This window comes from Manacus candei, unplaced genomic scaffold (genome assembly GCF_025592945.1).
Source record: "Manacus candei isolate 608988 ecotype Guabito, Panama unplaced genomic scaffold, ASM2559294v1 h1tg000028l, whole genome shotgun sequence".
Classification (NCBI taxonomy): domain Eukaryota; kingdom Metazoa; phylum Chordata; class Aves; order Passeriformes; family Pipridae; genus Manacus; species Manacus candei.
In genome coordinates, this window is record NW_026138076.1 from 30,732,716 (window position 1) to 30,754,373 (window position 21,658).

Here is a 21,658-nt window from a genome sequence, read left to right on the forward strand (position 1 = left end):
CCTTAAAAACATCTGACAACTTCTATTTGGCTCCTATGAAGCTGTCAAGTTAGAAGGTACCCAATAAAAAACCCCCCTAATTCACAGTTACGTAATTAAAAACTGAAAATGCAGAAATAAAGAGATTAAATATAAATTCCAAGAGCAAGCACTATACAGCTCAACTCAAATGCCTACCATTTTCTGTGGAACTGATGCATAGTTTGGGTATCCAAGGACATCTTTTATGAAGCTGTTATCACAGTTTTTTCCAATCCAAATGTAAAAAATCTGTAAGATAACAGAATCAGTTTTAGTAAAGGTCATGCATACATTTTAGAGGCAAGTGGTCATGTAATAGGAATAATACCAGAATAATAACTTTTATGCAAATGAATCACTTGAGCACTCCAGTTGCACTTCATGTATACATGTCTATATTCATTATTTGCACATTTACTTATTAGTACATTGGTAATTTTTAGAATAGATCATTAAACATAAAAAAAATATAAGTAGAATGCAAATACTGAAAGAATGAGGATGCAGGACACATCAGTTAATGCGATAACTTCCCATGTTACCCCCTCAAATTCTGTCAGACACTGACTTCCCAATCTAAGCAAGTCATAGTAAAGCATCAATTACCAAAACATATTATAGTAATTATTTCAGACATCTGAAGACAGATGATAGTTTGACATTCACACACAGCCCTGAACTCATAAAAGGTTTCAAGCACTTTCTAGATTGTCATTTGAGTAGCATAATGCTTTATCCAATTAAGTATGTTTTAGTGTAATTTCTACGGATACCTTAAAATGTATCTACAGATTTTGTTCACTTTCCACAATTCCCTCACTTTTGTATAAAACCACTTTATTTGTGTGTAGCTGGGAAGGTTCCTGCATCAAGGAAAAGTGTTTTATTAAAGACTGTAGTATATACATTTTAATAACCATAAAAGAGATTTTGGAAAATAAAAATACATTAATTCCAGAAAAAACACCTTGATGTGAACTCTTGATATATTCTGACCAGTCTATCATGAAAAAAACAAATCAGCCTCTGAAGCCTCAAAGATACTCCTTGGATCAAAATATGAAAGTCTTTCACTGAAACACAGATTACTGTCAGGTTACCTGGAATGCTGATTCACTACACTGTTATTGTTGAGAGTTGACTGCTTTTAATAAAGAGTGCATGCATTGCCTCTTTTTTCTTTAAAAAAAAAAGTGTGTAAAACTTGTAACTTTTTTAACTTACTGAGCCACAATCCATAAGAAAAGCTCCTTCTCTTGTCAACTTCTCTGCAGACAACTTCTGAAGAGGTGGCTGAGGAACAACTCTGTCATTTACATGTATTGTACTCTGTAACAAAAACCAATACTCAATAACACTAGAATTTTACCTTTAACCAGGTAAAACAAAACACGAAAACCACTGTTAATCTCTAGTAAAATTTTGAGGATTCTCATGTAACAAAATACCATGTTAATCTTAAAATGATTATGTACACCAAGCAGTTCCAGAATGTTACTTAACCTAAAGCCTACTTTATTACCTAAAAAATAATAGTGGAAGTTCATTTAAGTTGCTTATGTAACATTTCTGATGCTACAGATGTCAATATTTCAAAAGAATTCTAGTGTTGACACTTGAGTGTCAACTGATTCTTTTCATTGCATTCAACTTTACTAGAAATGCTGCAAGAGCTGAACAACATCAAATGGTACTTCCTTATGAGGCTTCACTATTTTACTGCATTCAATTGACAGCAAGTTCCTTGATTTAACATCCTGCTTGAAGTGATCCACAGGTTCCTCCACAGAGCACTATGACCGATCTGATTTAACAATCTGGCTGTCAGCACTGACATTATTAAAAAATATCCTCCCCCAACCCAAATCCCCAGTATTTTCAGATTAAAGCTGCTTCCCCCTCCAATACAAAAATAGGATGGGTATCTTAAGAACCTGTGAAGCATTTTACAAATAATGTAGGGAAAAACAGTCTACAGACTAAGTACATCTCCCTGTAGTAAAAGATAATTAAATAAACTAAAATCCCTATTTAAAAATTTCATACGGTAATGCCATAGATTACACGTTTTGGGGGATTTATGCATAATTATGAAAATCAAGCTACTGAATTCCACTTGGGCAAGTTCTGGGCTTTACTCAATGGTCTCAAGAATCAAGTGTTAAGAGGAAGGAAAACAAGCAAAAACATTAAAAAATAATTCTGTAATATATATAATATTCTAGAGAAACAAGAAATTTAAGAGCAGTCTCTGTCACCAATACTTTAAACTGAAGTAATACTGACAGATTAGCACTCTGTTATTTGATTTAAAATGCGTTTTGTCAATTAATTTCAATAGGTGAAACAAGCCCTATTATTTGTATTATAGTACTAAAAATAACTGATCTGAAAGCCTCTGCTAATAAAACAGGATCTGCTAAAGACACTGGTGGTTCTTTACAGGACATGCACACAATAGAGCATTTGAATCTAAGTGCCTCAAAAAAAACTTAACAAAGTTAGTTGAAGTTAGCTTCTCAAATGTTTGGAAGGGTGGAGTATAAAAAGACTAACTAATCAATTCCTCTGAAGAGCACTGAGTTTAGACTCACCCATTTGAGTTTATGAAATACCTCAAAAGAAACTCCGAGACTACAAATAGGTCAGAGGCTGTGCTGAACAATACCACTGCCAGAGAAACGACTCAATTTATCGTATAACACTTAAAACCAAACTCCCACACATACTTTTCCAAAGCTAGCAACTACAAACTCATAAAAACTTACCTAAAAAAATCCCTTATTTTTGCAATTATAACCAACTTTGACCTCAAATAAAATCCCGTCTTACTTCTTACTATTAAAAAAGTGCATCCATTTCCCAGACTACCTCTGTAAAAGCTGAATTAATAAAATCTGGTTTCATACATGAAATACCTTCTCAGTCTGATCATGACTAACGAGAAGTACAATTCTGTTTTATCCACTTTAGTCTGAGAAACCACTGTTGTTATTGCAGGCAACTTTATCTGATTTCAGTATATGAAACCTAGATTCATCCATCAGATATACTTCACCCATTTCCCCCAGACAGGTGTAAAACACAAAAGCATACTGAAGGTGTTTCCAATGCATAATCTTCTCTGCTTTCTTTGTATAATAGAAAAACATGGAATTATTGTGGTCAGTGAAACAAGATGAAGGAAAACCACAGTTTTGCTCATAACACACTACTGTACTTGCAACTCAAAACTTGAAAACAAATATTTTTCTTGATTTTTTATAGTTTATGGTAAATTCTCCACTTATATTATAATAACAACTTAAATTATTGCAGCACAACATTGGGTTTAACAGGCCACTAAAACTAGAAAATGCTACAAACAGGCTTCATACATTACCTCATCAGTCAACTTGTCTATTCTGTACAAGTTGGGATGTATCATTTTCATCAAATGAACAAGAGGCTGGCTCTTCATCTGGCACATTGCATATACACGATCATCCAAGCGAGTGCTCGTGCCTGTCCTGAACGCTTTCTGTAAGAGAACAGTGTTGCTACTCAAACAAACCCTGTATTTTATGTCACATCTAAACAGTGCATTTCAGAATTTTGAAAGCTTCAAGCAAAGATGGCAAAGCTTTTGTACAGGAAATGTATCTTAGTGAGATAGATCAGAATCTGAATCATAGAGCTTGAATAAAATAAGTTTAAAACGTAATCCATTCTCCCTCCTTACTGATAAAGGGGATTAAATTTCCCCCTCAATTTGTCTAAAATTTGCATGAAATTGAGCCAGCATTTCTCATTTTCACTCTTGACAAATGCTACTGCCCTCTGAAACTCACCAATGCAACCTATTATGGAAAGATATGAGATGAGCAGAGTCCAAGCAAGATACTTATGTGCATAAGATTAACTCTGATTTTACAGTAGTAAGAATTCATTGTTAAGGGAAAACTTTGGAAGGGAAATATACTTTCATGTTTTATAGTGAAAACTAGGCTCTCAAAGGATAAAATTTGTTTTGTAACTCCTTCCTACTGAATTCTTCTGATTCCCTTTAAAAGCAATTGTTAAATGATTGCTGCGAGAAGCAACACAATCAAGTAAACATCATGTTCTGACTCAATGGAGAATATTCCTATAATCAAAGTTCATATTCACTTCTACAGCAAAGCTAAGTACATCAGTCCTCCTTGGTTGCCACAAGTACTTTGGTTTGGGTTAAAAAAGATAACAAAAAAAACCCCCAAAAACCAACCCCTAAACAACTTGTTTTCTCAGTCACTCTTATTTCTGTCTTTTACATGGATCTTCTTTATAATAAATGGTCTGTTTTTTACCCATCATTAACTACATTACTTATGCAAGTACCAAAAGATCATAATCAGTGTATCAGAGGCTGAAGTAATCACTAAGCCAAAGAAAATAAGTGATTATTATTACATCTCTTACCAAACTTGCATAAAGGTTTATTCATCATAAGAGAACAAACAACTCTCAGACATGAAAATCTTTGAGCTGTGAGATTTATTCATAACAAAACTCTGCAGTAAGTTCTTTTTATGCATGATGTTTGGTAATCCAGAGATATCACAAAAAAAAAAGTAGTAACTAGTTCTATGTGACCTTTATATCACTTGAATTTCTGTAATAAATTTCACCTTATCTCCATGGAAACTAGTTTTTCTTTTTGGAACTTTAAAGTACAAAGTATATGTATTGAAAAATATTTAACTTTTCCTCCATAAAATAAAGTTGAAGAAGTACTAATAAGCAGCTTTCACCAATCTACACCAATGAGCTGCCAAAAATCTGAGAAATGCTAACTGTAACAGTACAGATATCCTTATTTTCATTGTAAACCAATATAAAACAAAACATAAAAAAATCAAAATCAAATAAACTAACAAATGGTTCAGACACCAGTAATTTAAAATAAGCTAATATAGTCATCTTCTACATGAAAGTCCTGTAAGCATAAAGATAACAACACAATTTTCATTAATTTTAGAAAAGTGCAGACACTGCTTGACCTAGAACAGAAGAATTCCTCAAATGGAACAAAGAATTAAATATCAAACATTAATCCACTAGATTATACATACCTGTTTGAGAAGAGCCAAAATATAGAGTGGAAACAGCTTGAGGGAATTTGGTGCTATCAGCATGGACTGCTGCAGGTTTGAGGCAGTTGACATGTATGCTGCCAAGGAGTCTACCACGGCATTAACTAAGGCATCTCTCGCATCTGCAAGGCTAGATGAAACGGAGCGATCCACAGCTGTTTGGGGCAGAAGGATAGAAGAAGTTATTAGACATGGCCTCATTCATTCCCTTGAATTTTGAAAATATTAGTTGAGCTTCTGGGTTATGCTTTAAAGGTTAAAAAAAAAACAACCCAAAACCACACCTGAGGTCTTAAATTTTTTAGGAGCAAATCAGATGACTGTCCATACTGGAACTCACTTTCACAATTCTTAAAAATACAGTGTGGCTAATTTCAGCTCCATAGTTATTAGTCTTGGAGAATTGAAAGAAATTTTTAAAGCTGTCATATACAGTTAACTAAATATAAATCCTGTTTTAAATCTTATACAAATAACTTAGCTATTGCTGAAATTCTGCTGCCCAACCTCCAAGAGAAGATTTGCAGCAATTAATTTTGATTTCCACACCCCCCCCCCAAGAAATTTCCCGTTATTTTCTCCATTATTTCAGTGGCATAATTGTGATAAGTGTAAATGCAGCTTCACTTTTCTCTGTTGAGCAAGGGCTGCAAATTCTTTGATTGGAGGAAGCCACCTGCTGGACTGAATGCGCATTTAAGAGGAGATCACAGAACTGTTTGGGTTGGAAGGGACCTTACAGATCATCTAGTTCCAGCCTCAAAAGATGTAGAAGTACTATTTATTTCTTCTAATTGATTTCACTACTAATTTACAACATAGCTTATACTAAAATGCTGCACAGAGTCACACACATTCGGTGTCAGAGATCAGTCTATGAAACATCTACTTATGACCCGCAAGTTGGGACAAGTAAGAATCCTCAACCCACCAACAACAGAAGGACACAAAACTAGTATTTGGATACACTGTTTCAGAAGCTGCCTTTTAGTCTCCAGCAACTCACTAAACTGAATCACTGTCTCTTAAGTAATCCTAGAATGCTTAAGTTTGAGATAACAATTATGATGATGATACAAAAATGAGAGTTTTGATCCAAGTATTCTTTGTTCTTTAATAAACTCTAAAGAACACAAGGTTCCTTTTAAAAGGTTAAGGTCAACTAAGTATTCAGAAGGAGGAATATTTAGGTTCACAGTTTTGATATAACTTTGATTTTGTCATCTTTTGCATTCTCAGGTTTCAGTGTGCTCCAGTTTAATACCCAGGCTTCATTTACTATTTCATTTAAATGGCTGGAAAAATTAAGAACATACAAAGAAATACTTGAATCTTCTTGGTCTGTACTCACCCATGTTGGCTAAGAGGCAGACAACTGCTTGTACATCTGCTCCTGCATATACATCAGCCAATGAACTTACTACGGGCAAGCAAAGTGTGTGCACTCGAATGCGACGTTCACCTAAGAGAAATCAGAGGAAACCATCGTGAATTATCTCCTGCAGTCTTTACTGCATATCTCCTCTCATCTAAGATGCACCCATTTTATAAAAACATACCAGTCAGGAAATTGATTTAACACTGTCGCTCATTCCTGTCTCAACCTGTTCAAATTCTGCTCTAAAGCAGCACAAGTTGACTTACAACATCCAGTGTCTTGATCCTACAAATGAAGTACATGGATTTCCATCCCAAAATTTGGTGGAATCTTCCATTATAGAAATTAGCTGCTATTCTTTAATGCCCACCCAATGTAGTAGCAACTCGTTCCAATTCATCATAAGTCTGTGAATTTGGACAAAGTACCTGCCAACATGTTACTGCGTGTAACAATGGTACCACTTGTTAAGTAAAGGATTCTTGCTGAATCAGATGTAAGATGGAGATTAAATCACATTATCCCATCAAAATAGACTTTATAAGGATTCCCATTATGTGATTAATTGCCAAGTAGGCTCACTAGCCTTGAAAAGATTCTCTTAGGGTATAGTGAACGGTAGAAGGCTGTGGAACCAACTACACAAACATTATATTATAGAAAAAGCCCACTGGTCAATTAATTTGAATTTATTTACCTTTGCTGGAAGTATACAAAAGAGCTGTTTGAAAACAAACCAATGATGTGTCAGTTAGACTTTCTTCAATGGACATTTGTACTGCAAATCCAGCATCAGGATTGACATTAGCAAGGGACAACAAATCAGTAGATCGTACAAAAAAGTTCCCATGAAAAGTGTGTATTGAAAGACCTAGAAGCAGATTAAATAACTCAGAATGAATTTAAAACAGCATGGAAAACTCTTATCAATAACTAAAATCCACAGCCCTCAAGCTAGGTTTAAGAAAACAGTAAAAATTCTATCATGCAAAATCAATTACATGAATCATTAGACATTTCAGCACGATCCTGTAGAGTTCATGCTCGATTCTGAACGCTCCAAATTGATGCCCTTACACTACACATGTCAATTTAAAGCAAGATCGTGCCATCAACTAAAGAGCAAAGCAACAAATGCCAAAAGCGAATGTAACTTACATAGAGAAAGCAACTACCTTACTCTTCAGAGAAAGAGAAATAACATGAACTTTGATGTTGCTCAAGACTTAAGCACATTCAAAATGATCATTAACACGCTTACACCAACTTTTCCATGTATTTAAGACATACCTTTTGTACATCTTATGCGCATAACTGCTTCAAATCCAATCTTTCTTGTAAGGTATCTTTTCAGGTCTTTTTGCAACTTTTCGGCCTGAGCAGGATTATGGGTACGATGGAAAGATGGATAGTAATAGATGCATCCAGCAGAATACTTGGACATGCAAGCTGTGAAGGAAGAAAAGATATGGTTAAGAGGTAAAATTGTAACATGAAGTCCGGACACAAAAATTGTGTCCAGCCTTCCACAAATCACATCTATTCATCTTTTTCTTCCTAGGACCCACACCTATAAGAACACGAGAACTGGCCCAGCCTCAGGCCACTGAAGACAGTCACGAGCCACCTCAATACACAATGACCTAATTATACACTGAGCTCAATAAACACCTCCTTTGGCAGCTAAGACTGAAGTGCCTGCAGAAAAAGTCAATGGTGTGGAGGCAAAATTAAGTGTGTGCACAAATCTTGGATTAATATCAAAAGATGAAAACTCTGTCTTACCCCTATAATTAAACTTTATTTATTCCTTGCCATCTGGCTGTTTCCTGTTCTTGAGCAGGAGAGAACATTCTCATTTAAAACTGTGAAATCCTAGAATAAGTTGTCTGATACCACCAATACAATATTTCTGTTCTTTACTGCTATCTACTTCAAAGTCAATTCCATTGCAGCATGAGCTGCAATTCTGAAAGTGCAAAAATATTTACATGACTTAAAAATTCCTGAAGCAGCCTATGCTTCTAAAGTAAGACAACAGTGCAGAAAGAGGGAATGAGGTACTCCTTACCCAGAGAAGCTAGATCAGAATATTGTGAACTTAAGAGAAACAAATCCACAGCAGTCTGCTGGCCTGAACAGTCCAGTGCCAACTTCTTATAAAAGTCCGTTGCTGGACCAAGATGCTGGACCACCTTTAGTGAATAAATTATACAGGGAAGAGTTAAGACAACAATCGTGCTTTTTAAGAGTTCATGGAACAACAGACATACTAGTCAGCAGCAAAGTATCATAAGGAAGTTTCCTTTAAATAGTAACTTACAGGTATTCCCACCTTCAGAAACTATTTTCCTTATGTTCCGTATTATTTAAGTTTGCGTTTACAACCAGTTATGATCCTACTTTCGAGGAAGTTTACATGCTCATACAAATAAACATTCATGCAACTGTGTACCACTTATTGGATGCTGTGAACTACAAGGCCATAAAAATAACAAGAAACCATGTTTTAGGTCTACAATTTAAATATCCACACTGATCAAAAACTCAGGTTGACATTAACCAAGTTAGAAATATTTGCAGCTTCTTTTCCTTGCCAAGGAAAACTATGAACCAAAGGTCCAAAAGACAGCTCGTGCACTTTGAAACAAGTAACATCACACATACATGTGTGATCTTAAATGTATAAACATAATTTAATTTAGTGAACTGCTATAAACAAAAAGCAAGCATTGATCTGCAGAACTACACAAGTCAGAAAGACATGGTCAATACTTAGTCTCATGAAAAGAATTTTAAAGGAAGTTTTTTACCTTTGTGCTTGACCTTTGATTGGGATCTTCTCTGGAATGCAAAAGCCCCGCTCCCAAGGATGGTAACTGAGTTTGAAAGACAGATATCCGACCACCCGTTGGAGACATCAGTTTAAATGCAGCCTGAAGAGCAGGGCCCAATGCACTGTGTGTTTCTCTTGTATTAGTGAACATATTTGGTAATGCATTCAATAGGTCTTTTATCAGCTGCAGAACAGATTGAAAGGTGTTTTATAAGACTTTACAAGCTTGAGATTTTCTGCTGTTTCTAAAAAGCTCTACTACCATAACTGAAGTGACACAATCTGTACCAAATATTTCAGTTTAGTTTTAACACATTAAGGAAAATAAAGGCATAAATTTAGAAGTTATGATGTATCAAACTACACGTAATACTTGTATAATTAAAAATTAGCATTGGAACTACATATTATGAAGGTAAGTTTGAATTCAAAGTTTAACAGGAACATCTAATTTGAATGTTTACTCTTTAAATTTAATTATATATTTTAAGCAATCATACCTCTTTGCTTTCATGGAGATTTACAAGTAAACTATCTGGTGTAGGCAGGAAAATATCTGCAGGGAGAATGGAAAATAACATTAAAGAAAAAAATAACATTAAAATAGAACAAAACATTTCATTGCCCACTGCTATTCATACCATGAAATAGTCTAATTTTCTGATAGGTGTGTTAGAGAAAAAAACACGGTCTATACAAAGTTTGTCTTATTCAAAGCAAAATTAAGTTTTGAATTTCACATTTTAAACATCACCTACTCTATAGTTAGTGTAAGACTACTTTTCAAAAATATATTCACTATACATTCAATAACATTGACCTAACACCAGAATAGTTGAGAGATTCTAATCTTTCTTCTGGGAAAAATAAATAATAGATTCTCAAAAATTCAGCTTCCATTTTCTTTTTACTTACCATCAATATCTGAGACAATCAGCATCTGAGGCTGAGATAAACCTTCTTGCAAGTTGTAAAACTGAACAGTGCTGTCAAACGTTATGAACCCTATTCTTGTTCTTGAGTCTCCAGGAAGCCTGAAGCATTGAAAAATAAACTATTAAGCCCTAAATCTCTCTCTCAATACATATACATACTCAGAGCTCCTGCTGATGTTAGCAGAAACTCAGCTCTAGTGTACAGGAGTGAAGGAAGAACATAAGAAAGGAGATCTGAAACATGAATACAAGCAATATTCTCTCAGTATTTTCTGAAAAGCTGAGATAATGGTACGGTTTACAAGACCAATGTTATAGATGAGCACTCACTAATATACTGATATTTTGCTCCAAGAGAGAACCTAATAGGTTCATTTAAACATTATACTGATACATGAAAGAAGGCAGTTCTTCAACAGAAAACAGTGCATTCTGCTCTTTCATAATTCAAAAAACCCATTTACTAATGTAGTTACAGAGTACTTACAACTCTAAACCAAAATCCAATGTCTCTACAATGCAACTTACTTATTGCTCATGGGGACCATATTTCAGTAAATGGCATTAAAAATATAAAATTAAAAACTAAAAGTAACTTTTCAAATAGAATATAAAACATCAGCAAGTGCTGAAAAGCATGACAGTGACCAAAAACAAAAAAGGTGACTATTGTTGTTACCACCTAGGTATATAAATGAACTGGATGTACTGATTTTCCTATAGACTTTGCGTGTTTCTGAGATCTGTTAACAAAATACCCATAAAAAACTGAACAAAGAAGGACTAAACTAATAAATGGAAGAATTTTATTGTACATATTGGTTTCTTCCTGAGAAACTAAAATCAAGTTCCCCAAGAAAAATTTGTAGAAAGGAATTTTCGAGCCTTCACAGGATTAGTTGTCAAAAGACATGAACACAGTGAAGCTTATTAGGCCTCACTAAAAAAGCACCAGCAACAACCCCATGCATGCTGTCCCAGTGCAAAAATGTGAACAGATAGAAAGCGGCACAGGTAGATCTAGGTGGATCCAGCATGCAGCACCTTAGTTATTTCAGCACAAGAACCAGACAACTTAATCTCTGTAATTTAGTTCATTTTTGTTGCTCTTGGTAGAGGGGAACACTGCAGTGCATAGATCTTTGTACAATTAACATGCTGCTAGAAGTTACAGCTAAATATTTTTTGCAGATAAGTAAGTAAATTATATGCAGATACATCTTTAATCACATTCAGGGAAGACAGCTCTCACCATGTAAATTGCTTCAGCAGCTGGGGTTTTTTGGTTTTTTGGTGGTTTGGGTTCTTTGGTTGGTTTTGTTTTTTTAGAGATGTAAGCTGCATTTCAGAATTCCGGGCAACTGAACTTCTGCTCTTTGAGGACAGGATGTTTAGACACTATATGCAAGTTTTTTTCAAAACTGTAAATTACTATTGTTCATAACAACATGTCAGCTGATTTGAAAAAACTGTTTATACTCTTACTTGTCTAGGTTTTCCAGTAATGACTGGCAGACTATTGTCAAATATCCAGCCTCCACTGCATTATGTGACACATCTAAAACAAATAAATATACCGCAGGCTGAGGAGGACGAAGCTACAAAGTAAAAAAAAAAATAAATAAAAGAATGTTTAAAAATCATATTCAAAGAAATGGTAAAATTGATTAATCATTAGAAAGGGAAGTGGGAAAAGGGAATACTTAGAAAAATGCAAAGTACACAGTATGCAATAAAAGCAATTTACTAAGAAACATGTGGACAGACTTAACCACAATTCCCACTGGTTAATAACTGCCATTTGTAATAAATATACAGTGTTATACTTCAGAAAAAAAATTTGATGTATTAGTCCCTCCTTCCAACAGTCATCTCAGACATGACATTCATGAAAGATATGGAATTCACCCTTCTATACTCCACTGTTCTTTCACTGTGATGCATTAAACAGGGTTAAAACATTCTACCTACAACCTTTTCCCAACTCTGTAATGAGTTCTGTTTATTTACTGCCAAATGTCTCTGCTACAATGTTTCAATTAAAAGACAAGAGAACAATTTATTTTTGCTGCTGTTAATAATGTCAATTATGAACAGGGCCTTTTCCCAGGTGTTGTTTAACTTTTTTGGAGACAAGACTACTATCACAGCAATTGTAAGCTGACTACTGATAAGAATAATTTCTGTCACAATTACTAACTGAAAATTTGAAGCTAAATTAATTTGTTTGTTATTCCATTACTGGTCTTTCAAAACCTCCTCAAAACAATGGGGAAAGCCAGAAATTACATTGCATTGGGTTCAAATCTGACTGTGACACATTAAACTAAAATGGATGACAATACACACTGAACTGACTTTAACTGACAAGCCTCTGAATGTCTGCATTAGCAAAACCTCAAAATATGAATTTTAAATAATCTTTAGTGTTAAGAGGACCTTCACAGGAAAATTAATACACACCACTGGAGCAATATGCAACATTAATTTTAAATGCTTTCATATTAAAATGCAATTGCTCTTGCTCAAGTTACCATGAAAAACGTTTTTTACCATATAGTCTGAGGAAGCAATGAATTCCACTGTAGAATTTTGCACCTCTGGCCGTTTATGAGGCTCTCCATAAGACCGTGTCAGAGGATTATACATAAATTCTTCAGGAACTATAAAAAAAAATGTAATACAGATTATATTTTTGTCAGCAAATAAAAAACATTATTGAAGCTACAAGCAAAGTAATGTGGACACATTTCAATTATCACAACAGGAAAAAATTCACGTGACGGATACATAAAATGAAGGAACACTTCAAAGAACACTTCAAGCAACATCCAAGTGAAGTAATTGGAAAGAAAAGAAAGTTTATTTTAAATAGCACTACATCACAACTATAAAACACCAATGCAAATAGAGCATTTCACACCAAGCAGCAATCTGTATTGCTTCTCATAACCCCTGGTCTGGACTGCAGACAGTAGTAGCTGTCATCATGTTTCCATTTGCATATTGCAACAGCAGTCAATGGAATAAGCTGAATTCATTATACAAGTAATCAGCATTATGTGAATACATTTTCTTCATCTCCCACAAGACTGCAAAACAATCTTTTCCTTCAAAAGAATGCACAACACATCTGACTTAAGATGTTTTTTTAAAATCTTTGGATCATAAGAACACTGACACTTTAATCTACATTTTAATCTAAAGTTTCCTATGGACTGATATGATGCAAATGCTTGAAAGAGATACTATATATGCAAGCATCTCCTGCTACAGAAACTTACCATCATTAACTCTATAGCACAGATTGCATTTCCACCTCCTTTGATCAATGAAAGAAACAAAAGGGTTGATATACGTCCTGCAGGATCTGCATCTTACTATTGTGCTTGATGTTATTACTGGTAATTGCTACAAAGAAACAATGGAAAGCTGTCACAAAGGTATATGATACATTTCGTGGAAATGTGCAGTACAATTCATAAAACCTTCATAAGACTATGTATTCTATCATCTTTCCTTTTAGCTTTTTAGTTTATTTTCATACAGAGTAATTATGATGCCTTACTAAAAATAACTTCTCCATTAAAATCAAAAGAAATAACATTTAATTAGTGTCTCAATCTAATATCACAATCAAAGATGTATTAAGATTTTAAATGAAAGTATTTTAAATTAGAGCTACTGTGCAAGAAGAATTATGAAAGACAGGACCACTTTGAGTGACTAAATATGACAGATAGAAAACTTTACACAAATAACACATATTTTATAAAAAGAAGTTAGACCAGACAGTCATTCACCTTTTTACATAAATACTAATAAATCAGATGGTGAGGAGATGCTTAACAGTTATAAATACATCTTCAATCTTGTACTGTGCTTACTTTCTGTTGAAAGCATTTATCAGGCCAGTAATACACTCAACATGAGCACAAGAGGGCTCTGTAAACACCTTTTCAAGAGCTACCTGACAGTTGTGAGCCCAACACACAGAGCAGTAATTCACTGCTTCGGAGAACCACAGGCAAGCAAAGATTTCCAACAACAAGGAAAAACTTCTCCAAAGCTTCTCCCTTATGAATTTCAATGAAGTAGCAATTTCAAGGCTTTTTTCCCTTCCTCCTAAGTCCCAAACAAGTTTTTGGTATTTCTGTTAAATTAGGATTTACAGTTCATTGTCATTTTTCGTTTGAATGAAAATAAGACAAATGCACGTATTAAATACACACTCTAAAAAAAAAGAAGTACAAAACTTTACCGTTAGGTCCCTGAAGGGATGCAGCAACAAACCCAAAGGAAGCTTAGCTTTGTTTAACAAAGCCTGTGTTTGTGGAATATTTGTCAATGTACATCGAAATGAGCTGAAAGGAAATAAAAACATTATATTGAAAATTAAATTTTAAGAGATGTTAAAAACATTGTGTTAACACCAGATTTTAAAGAACTTAGAAATTTAAGAAATCCTGTGTTTTACAAAGCTGATTTAATAAAAAACAAAATGCAAAGAGATTTAAAAAAAGGCCTCCTAAAGAAACAAAAAAACCCAGTCCCCCACTCCCCAGTTTAGCAGTTCAGCAGTGCAAGTATACCAACTTGCACTAAAGAATCAGAACTGCTTTGGGTACAACACTCAATGTAAAAATATGTATTTTTCTGTTCATTATAAAAATTTTTCGAATGAAGGAACTACAGAAGGAATATAGTATTTACTAGTTCTCAGAAAGCAATATTCACATAAGAAAATGGTAGAAAAGGATCCCAAATACTGAGTAGAGTCAAAATCTTTTCTTTTGTGTAACATGGAGGATAGACTTCAAGATAATTTAAGGGACACTAAAAAAACCCAATGCAGAAATAGTGCTCTCCAAAGTGATCCATACTTAAGAATGATTTCTAGGCTCTCAGCTTTCCGATTTCTGTTTTCTGGTGGGACTGTGTGTTGTCACTAGAGCAGTAAGGACGCTGAGTCACTTTGGGGCAACAGAGAATACTTATTTTGGAATTACAAATAAAATCTTTGGGGAATAGCACTTGCCGTTGTACCCGGTTGGACTTGACTTGGGATAGTTGTTAATTAATTCTATTGTTAAACAGCATGTTAATCAGAGGTGAAAGGATACATTATTCAGTGTATTCAGGCATGATCATAATACTTTTCCAGAAAAAATCTCGTGCAATATTACAAAAATATTCTACTGCATAACGTTAAGGTATTTATTAAAACTTTTTTTTTTAAATGGATAAAACAAGGTGAAGATTAAGCAGACTTCTCAAAATATAAAGAAATAAGCTATACTCCCGCTGCATATAATGTATTCTGATGGTAGGACAGTTTCAACATTTGTGTAAGGATGCAGAGGATAAACTCATTTTCAAGTGAAAGAGTTTTTATTAACTCATCACAACGATTTAAATTCAGGAGTCACTTTATACATTTTTTGACACTTTAATTGTTAGCTACTGAAAAATGTAAGATACTGTTCTAGACACAGTACACTCACTCTGGACTGCAGTTTAATTTCCTAAGATCAGAATTCAAGTTAGGCACAGGTGCTGGAACTGAAGACACTGGCAAAATATTTCTATCATGTGTAAGGTTTACTGGTCTCAAGCTTTCTGGCTGCTGAGAATGCTGTAGACTTAAGCTTCCTAAGGAAGAGGACAGCTGGTTCACACCTGGATATTGCTGAAAAAGGTAAGAGCATGACAAACAGGTAAACACACATTCATGTTTAAATAACAACCTTAAACCCTCTTGTAGTCCCCTTTCTTCCAGACACATATTGAAAAAAGATACAGCAGCACTTAGTAACAAACCCAAACAAACAAGAAGAGGGTCGTATGGTAGAAATTTAAAGATGCTAAGACAAATGTGACATACCTTCTAAATATGTATCATCGGACAAAATTCAAATTCATGACACAAATCAACACAGGAAGTCAGTCACACATAATCCTTCCATCTCTCCAGGCATAAGAAAACAAATTACTAGAAAGGCTGAAACAATTTCCGTCCCTGGACTCTGCAATGTAACTTTTGTTGCAATGTAACTTTTTCAAGTTACAGACACTGCTTTTATATATTTATTTTTAAACTAAAACCATAGAAGAGGAGAAAAGGTTAGGTTGGAAGGCACCTTTGCAGTCTGGTAGTCTAATCTCTAACTCAAACAAGGCTATCTTAAAAGTCAGCTTATGTTGTTTAAAAAAAACTTGAAAGTTAGTTTAGACTTGTCGAGTTTTGATAATATCTAAGGATTAACAATTTCACAACACAATCTGTTCTATTGCTTCCCCACTCCATTCCTGAAGAATTTTCTCTTTATGTGTCCAACTAGAATTCACTTGCTGCAACTGCTGTTCTTCTACTATGTGATCCTGAAAAGAGCCTACCTGCATCTCACATTATAGTGAAGATGAAACCAATCCTTTCAATTAAAAAAAAACCCAACAATGAATAATTTCTTTCAGGTCACATTTTACATTACCTCTGTAATGTTCCTGGATATTATATAGTAAGTAATGGTACTACACTCAGATCACTAAGGAATTGTGATCACCTACAACAGCAGTTTCACTCTATTTGCCAGCTGGCCCTTATTTCAGAAAGTAAGATTTGTAAATCAGCACATTTCTTTTTGTTGACCTCTTCACACATACATTTCTTTGCACTGCTTCAGCATTTCTATTTTTCCTCAGTGTTTGTCTCTTCTTCAGATTTCACTGCACTCAGGTGATTCACATGTATGACAGGAGTCAGGTGATTGTACATGATTTCTTGGGTGTTTGGTGCTCTCTTTGCCAGGAAAATAGAGCAGATGCAGTCAGCCTGCCCCATCACACACGCAGCCAGCACAAACTCTACAGGGCTCTTTTATGTGGACCCTTTGCCATGCCTTGCTCATGAGGTCATTTAATGCTTGAGATCATAGCCTATAGTAGTGCTCAAATACATGCAGATCAAGTACTTCCTTATGGTTTCCTATCAGTGATGTTCAGCTCTCTGAAACACCAAACCTTAAACCTGCTAATAACTGGTGAAACAAACTTGTTCAGCTTAACTACTTCGAGGCACACTTAAAATTTTCGTTCAAAAGCCTTCCAATGAGTTTAGATCCAGAACTACGACATCAATATTATACTTAACATTTGTTGTCTCAGAAATTATAAAAATAAAATAGAAAATATGAAAATAAAAGGAGAAACACAACACGTAGAAAAATGTTTTCCAAGGAAGTTATTTGATGACGTAACTTTTCAATTAAAAATACAAACCTGTGGATAGTGTTGAAAACCAGGATGGTGTCCTGGATTACTGGGCTGCACAGGAGTAGTTGGTGTTGCATTTTGGTAGCCAGGCTGCAGTGCTGGATATCCATAACCAAAGGGTTTTGAAGCTTTTGATGTTTGCGGGACTGATGGAGCAGGAACTGGACTGCTGGTCACAGAACGTGTATCTGAATGGACAAAAGAAATCACACAGAAGGTATTGAATATACTTACTATTTCCTTCTTAATTTAAACGTAAATTCCTAAATGCTTTACAAACAACATTTCCATTTGTAAGTGTTTTCATTACCTATCAAGTTATTTTTCTGCACTGAAAAAAGCAATTAGCAAGGAAGATTACTGCAATTGCAGTGACAAAGATGACATATATGGGAAAATGACCACAGACTTATAGTCACTACTAACAAAATGTTGCTTTACAAAAAGAGGCAACCTGAAAAGTACTTCAATTGAATAAAAAAAGAAAAAACCTCTTAGAACCACATTTTATTACAACATATATATTTGATATAAACCACAAGAGACCATTCATGCTTAGTCTCTGCTCTACCACTTCTGAATACTGTCAAACATAAGGCTAAAATCATTCTATAATTCTACAGTGACTTCATTAAAAGTTGTATCTACATTTAGAGAATAGTTTGGTCAGATGAGCCTTATGTTTTCACAGTATTATAAGTGGTAGAGGAGAAATTATGCATAATTGGTCTCTTTTGCAGTTTATAACTCTGATGAAAGTTTGTCCTGTATATCCCTGCAGCACCGGGATATAGAAAAAAAAGAGCCAGAGGGGTAGGCCTTCCAAATTAATCCAATTATCATTTAAAATACTGGCTAACATACTTTGAATAGCATCTTTTCCACTTGTTCTTAATATGGCAGCTCTACAGATTTCAAGACCAAGGCAGTCAGTTAGCAAGTTCCTTTAGAAACAACCTGACAGTTCTGATATCTTTAGAGCTAAAAATTAGCAAAATAGCAGCCATTTTCTTTAAATGAAGAAAAAGAGAAGAAGAAAACCTAGTCCAAGCATCTCTGCAAGCTGATATTGGTGGTGGTGTGTTGACTTCTGTGGTGTGTGAGTCACTATTAGAAGCTCCTACTGTCAACACAATCAGGCACACAGTATGATCTAGAGAAAGATGCTGCTTTCACATTTAGCATGTTTTCAGTACTACCCTCAATACTATAATGGAAAGTATGACACGATTCAGGCAATTTTTCTTAAATGGTTATGTCAGCTTCAACGTTCAAACTGTGAAGTGACTAAAAAAGGCATGTATGTTTTCTCTGATGATTTCCCTCATTCCTTTCATAGGCATTTCCTTTCATCTGCTTGTTAACTAACAATAAACAACACCAGAAATAATAAAAAACCACGTTTAAGTATTTAAATAAACAATTCAAAATGAAGAGTTTACCTGGATAGCCACCTCCTTCCAGGGCATCATAATTGTTCAGAACAGGAGAGGCACTGCTTGTAGTAGAAGAACTATCAAGTGCTGGGGGAGGAAAGCAGTTTAACTTTAGGTACTTCAGAAATGCCAAACTTTTGATAAATAAGAGACTGAGAATTTTTTTCTTAAAATTTTGATAAGAAACTGACAAGAAAGATCCTAGAAAAAAACCCCACCACTTCAGTCCTAATACATGAAGACTATTACCACTGCAAAAAGGAGAGGGAGGAAGATATAATTAACAAGATATTAAAAAACAAACAAGGACATACTCAACAAATAGCAAGAGAGATTGACAGGAAAAGGACAAAAACAATGAAAAAAATTCTTTCTTGAAATAAATTTTTTTTCTATTAAACCAAAAGCTCTTTCTAGAGTACCTCAACTGAAGCCGTGCACATTTTAAAAATATCCATTCATGACTTTCTTCACAACTGCAAACAGCTGAAGATTCCCATCATCTTCAGAGTGATTATGCACCATCCCCACCTTCAAGCCAAACTGTCAAGTATTTAATTCTTCCCTCCTTTATGTCCTGTTGTAATTCACAGCTTGGTTTCCTTTCAATCTAAAGTTTCTATTTTCCATTATCATTGACAAGAAGCCTCAGCTTCAGACAGAATAAACAATTACTTTTCGTTCACCCAAAAGTAAAAGTAACTATGTAAAAGTAAGTACCAAAATTTAACTAGACAATATAAAAAAAGCACAATGAGTACATACATAGCTGTTAGTACTAAAGAAATTCTTACTGCTTACTTTTTAGTTCGACCTATGCATAGATCTTCAATATTTTATTGTAAAACATTGCAAACAAAAGAATATTTGAAAACATCTCTTCCAATGCCATTTCAGACACATTTCCAAAGAAAAAGGGCCGAGGAGATAAAATGTATCTGCTCCTTAAAGCACATGAAGTCATGAAGTCTGACAGAAAGAAAGAGTCTATTTAAGAATTAAAATTTAAAAAAAAAAAAAGAGAATCACATGTATAATTTTTGTGGCAGAACAGACTTGAAAGATTCACTGATACTGTTCTACTCAGAAGGATCAACCATGACCACGCATTCCATTGCAAAGTTGAAAATATTTCAAGGGAGAACTTCAGTGGTGGGACATTTGAGATTCGATTGCCCTTCAACTGAGATTTCCAAGAGACTCCTACCTATGAAACATAACATCACTGACATTTTGGACACAGCAATACTATGGCACCATCATGACAGTATAGATTATTTTTGAGCATTTCAAGCACTTAGCTAAGTGCCTTTAAAGCACTTAGCTAAGAAACAGAAATACTATTAAAATAATACCCCAATACTATTAAAAAACCCCATAACACTAAAAATAATATATTATTTAAAATAAAATTTAACACTGTGACATTGATACAATCTTAGTTTTCAGATTTTCCCTCTTTTTTAAATCCTGGAGGATTTTATCTTTCTATTCTAGAAACTGAAGGAAACAGGATTCCTTACTTTGTTCCCTGAGCAGGAACTTTTAAAGTAGGGCTTTTAAAACTTTGCTAAGTCCTACTACAGAAAACCCAAAACATACCTTTGTTAAGTCAACAAAAAACTTGAGAAGTTGCACAATCATAAGCAACCCAATTTCCTACATCTATTTTTCATAAAACCGCTGTGACAGACTGAGCTAGAAACCTGTCTACTGAATCTGTTTAGGACTTAACATTAATTGCTGGTGACAGGATGCTTATTAATCAGGTAGCCTATGTATTGAACCTGGGTGCCCCTTCACTCTTTTCCAAAAGATAAATTTAAATACAACGATACTGCCAAGGCTACAAGTTTTAGTGAAGTACAGAACTTGAGAGAGAAAGATGGTAGGGAGTATGAAACTTTGTTTAGGGAACAACATAATAAGAGAAAGGTTAAAATCAATAGAAAAAAAAAACACAATTGACGCATTCTTTGACAGAAACCTTGGCATGGGAACCCAGCACACTGTTCTTAATTATGATTGAATGCCATAATTGTTTTGCTCCATTCTTCACAGAATTAGTATGAGTACACTAAGCTATTTTCACAGTATTCTAGTTGATGATTTAATTATTTTAATAAAATTCTGAATAATATGACACTTATTTTGTTTTCTGACTAGTTACAACATGAATTATAAGCTTATAGGAAAAGCTACAAAAGTTTGCTATTCCAAATCAATACTAAAAGCCAGCACACACAAACAGGAGCAGTATATCAACACAAGGTATGTGCTATTACTTCAATCTATCAACAAGGGTAGTAGTCTAATGCTTCTCTCAAAAAGCTTTTTACACTCATATAGACAGTAAAGACTTCTATAAGCTCAAAGAAAAAATGTTACCATAATTCAAGAAACTAAGGTGAGAAGAAATATCAAACTCACAAAACCAAGCCATTCTGACAAAGCACAGGCAGAATCCTTGCAATCAAGTACGTAATATATTTCAATCTATCAGCACAAACTTCTTAAAAAGTTTGATTTTTTTTTAAGTTTTCCTACAAAGCAAGCAGATTAAAATTTAACCTATATGCCTGACCATGGAGATATACCTTAGAAGGAGAAAAAAAATCCAGCACAGATTAATTTACTGTCATATAAAGCATGCTTACTACCTTTCA

The 21,658-nt window shown here is 34.4% G+C and overlaps 1 protein-coding gene across 3 annotated transcripts in view; it reads right to left on the reverse strand.

The window, feature by feature from the left end:
- SEC24B (SEC24 homolog B, COPII coat complex component) overlaps positions 1 to 21,658 on the reverse strand; it is a 43,533-nt gene that overhangs the window by 3,514 nt on the left and 18,361 nt on the right. For all 3 annotated transcript variants that reach the window (XM_051789628.1, XM_051789627.1, XM_051789629.1), the window contains 18 exons: positions 18,999 to 19,079; positions 17,563 to 17,744; positions 15,789 to 15,973; positions 14,546 to 14,648; positions 13,569 to 13,695; positions 12,838 to 12,947; positions 11,770 to 11,882; positions 10,265 to 10,383; positions 9,850 to 9,905; positions 9,327 to 9,533; positions 8,585 to 8,708; positions 7,804 to 7,962; positions 7,211 to 7,384; positions 6,487 to 6,597; positions 5,115 to 5,290; positions 3,404 to 3,541; positions 1,246 to 1,350; positions 178 to 270 (listed from right to left, as the gene is read on the reverse strand). In XM_051789628.1, the coding sequence (XP_051645588.1) occupies positions 178 to 270; positions 1,246 to 1,350; positions 3,404 to 3,541; positions 5,115 to 5,290; positions 6,487 to 6,597; positions 7,211 to 7,384; positions 7,804 to 7,962; positions 8,585 to 8,708; positions 9,327 to 9,533; positions 9,850 to 9,905; positions 10,265 to 10,383; positions 11,770 to 11,882; positions 12,838 to 12,947; positions 13,569 to 13,695; positions 14,546 to 14,648; positions 15,789 to 15,973; positions 17,563 to 17,744; positions 18,999 to 19,079 (2,363 nt within the window). The remainder of the gene's footprint in view (positions 1 to 177; positions 271 to 1,245; positions 1,351 to 3,403; positions 3,542 to 5,114; positions 5,291 to 6,486; positions 6,598 to 7,210; positions 7,385 to 7,803; positions 7,963 to 8,584; positions 8,709 to 9,326; positions 9,534 to 9,849; positions 9,906 to 10,264; positions 10,384 to 11,769; positions 11,883 to 12,837; positions 12,948 to 13,568; positions 13,696 to 14,545; positions 14,649 to 15,788; positions 15,974 to 17,562; positions 17,745 to 18,998; positions 19,080 to 21,658) is intronic.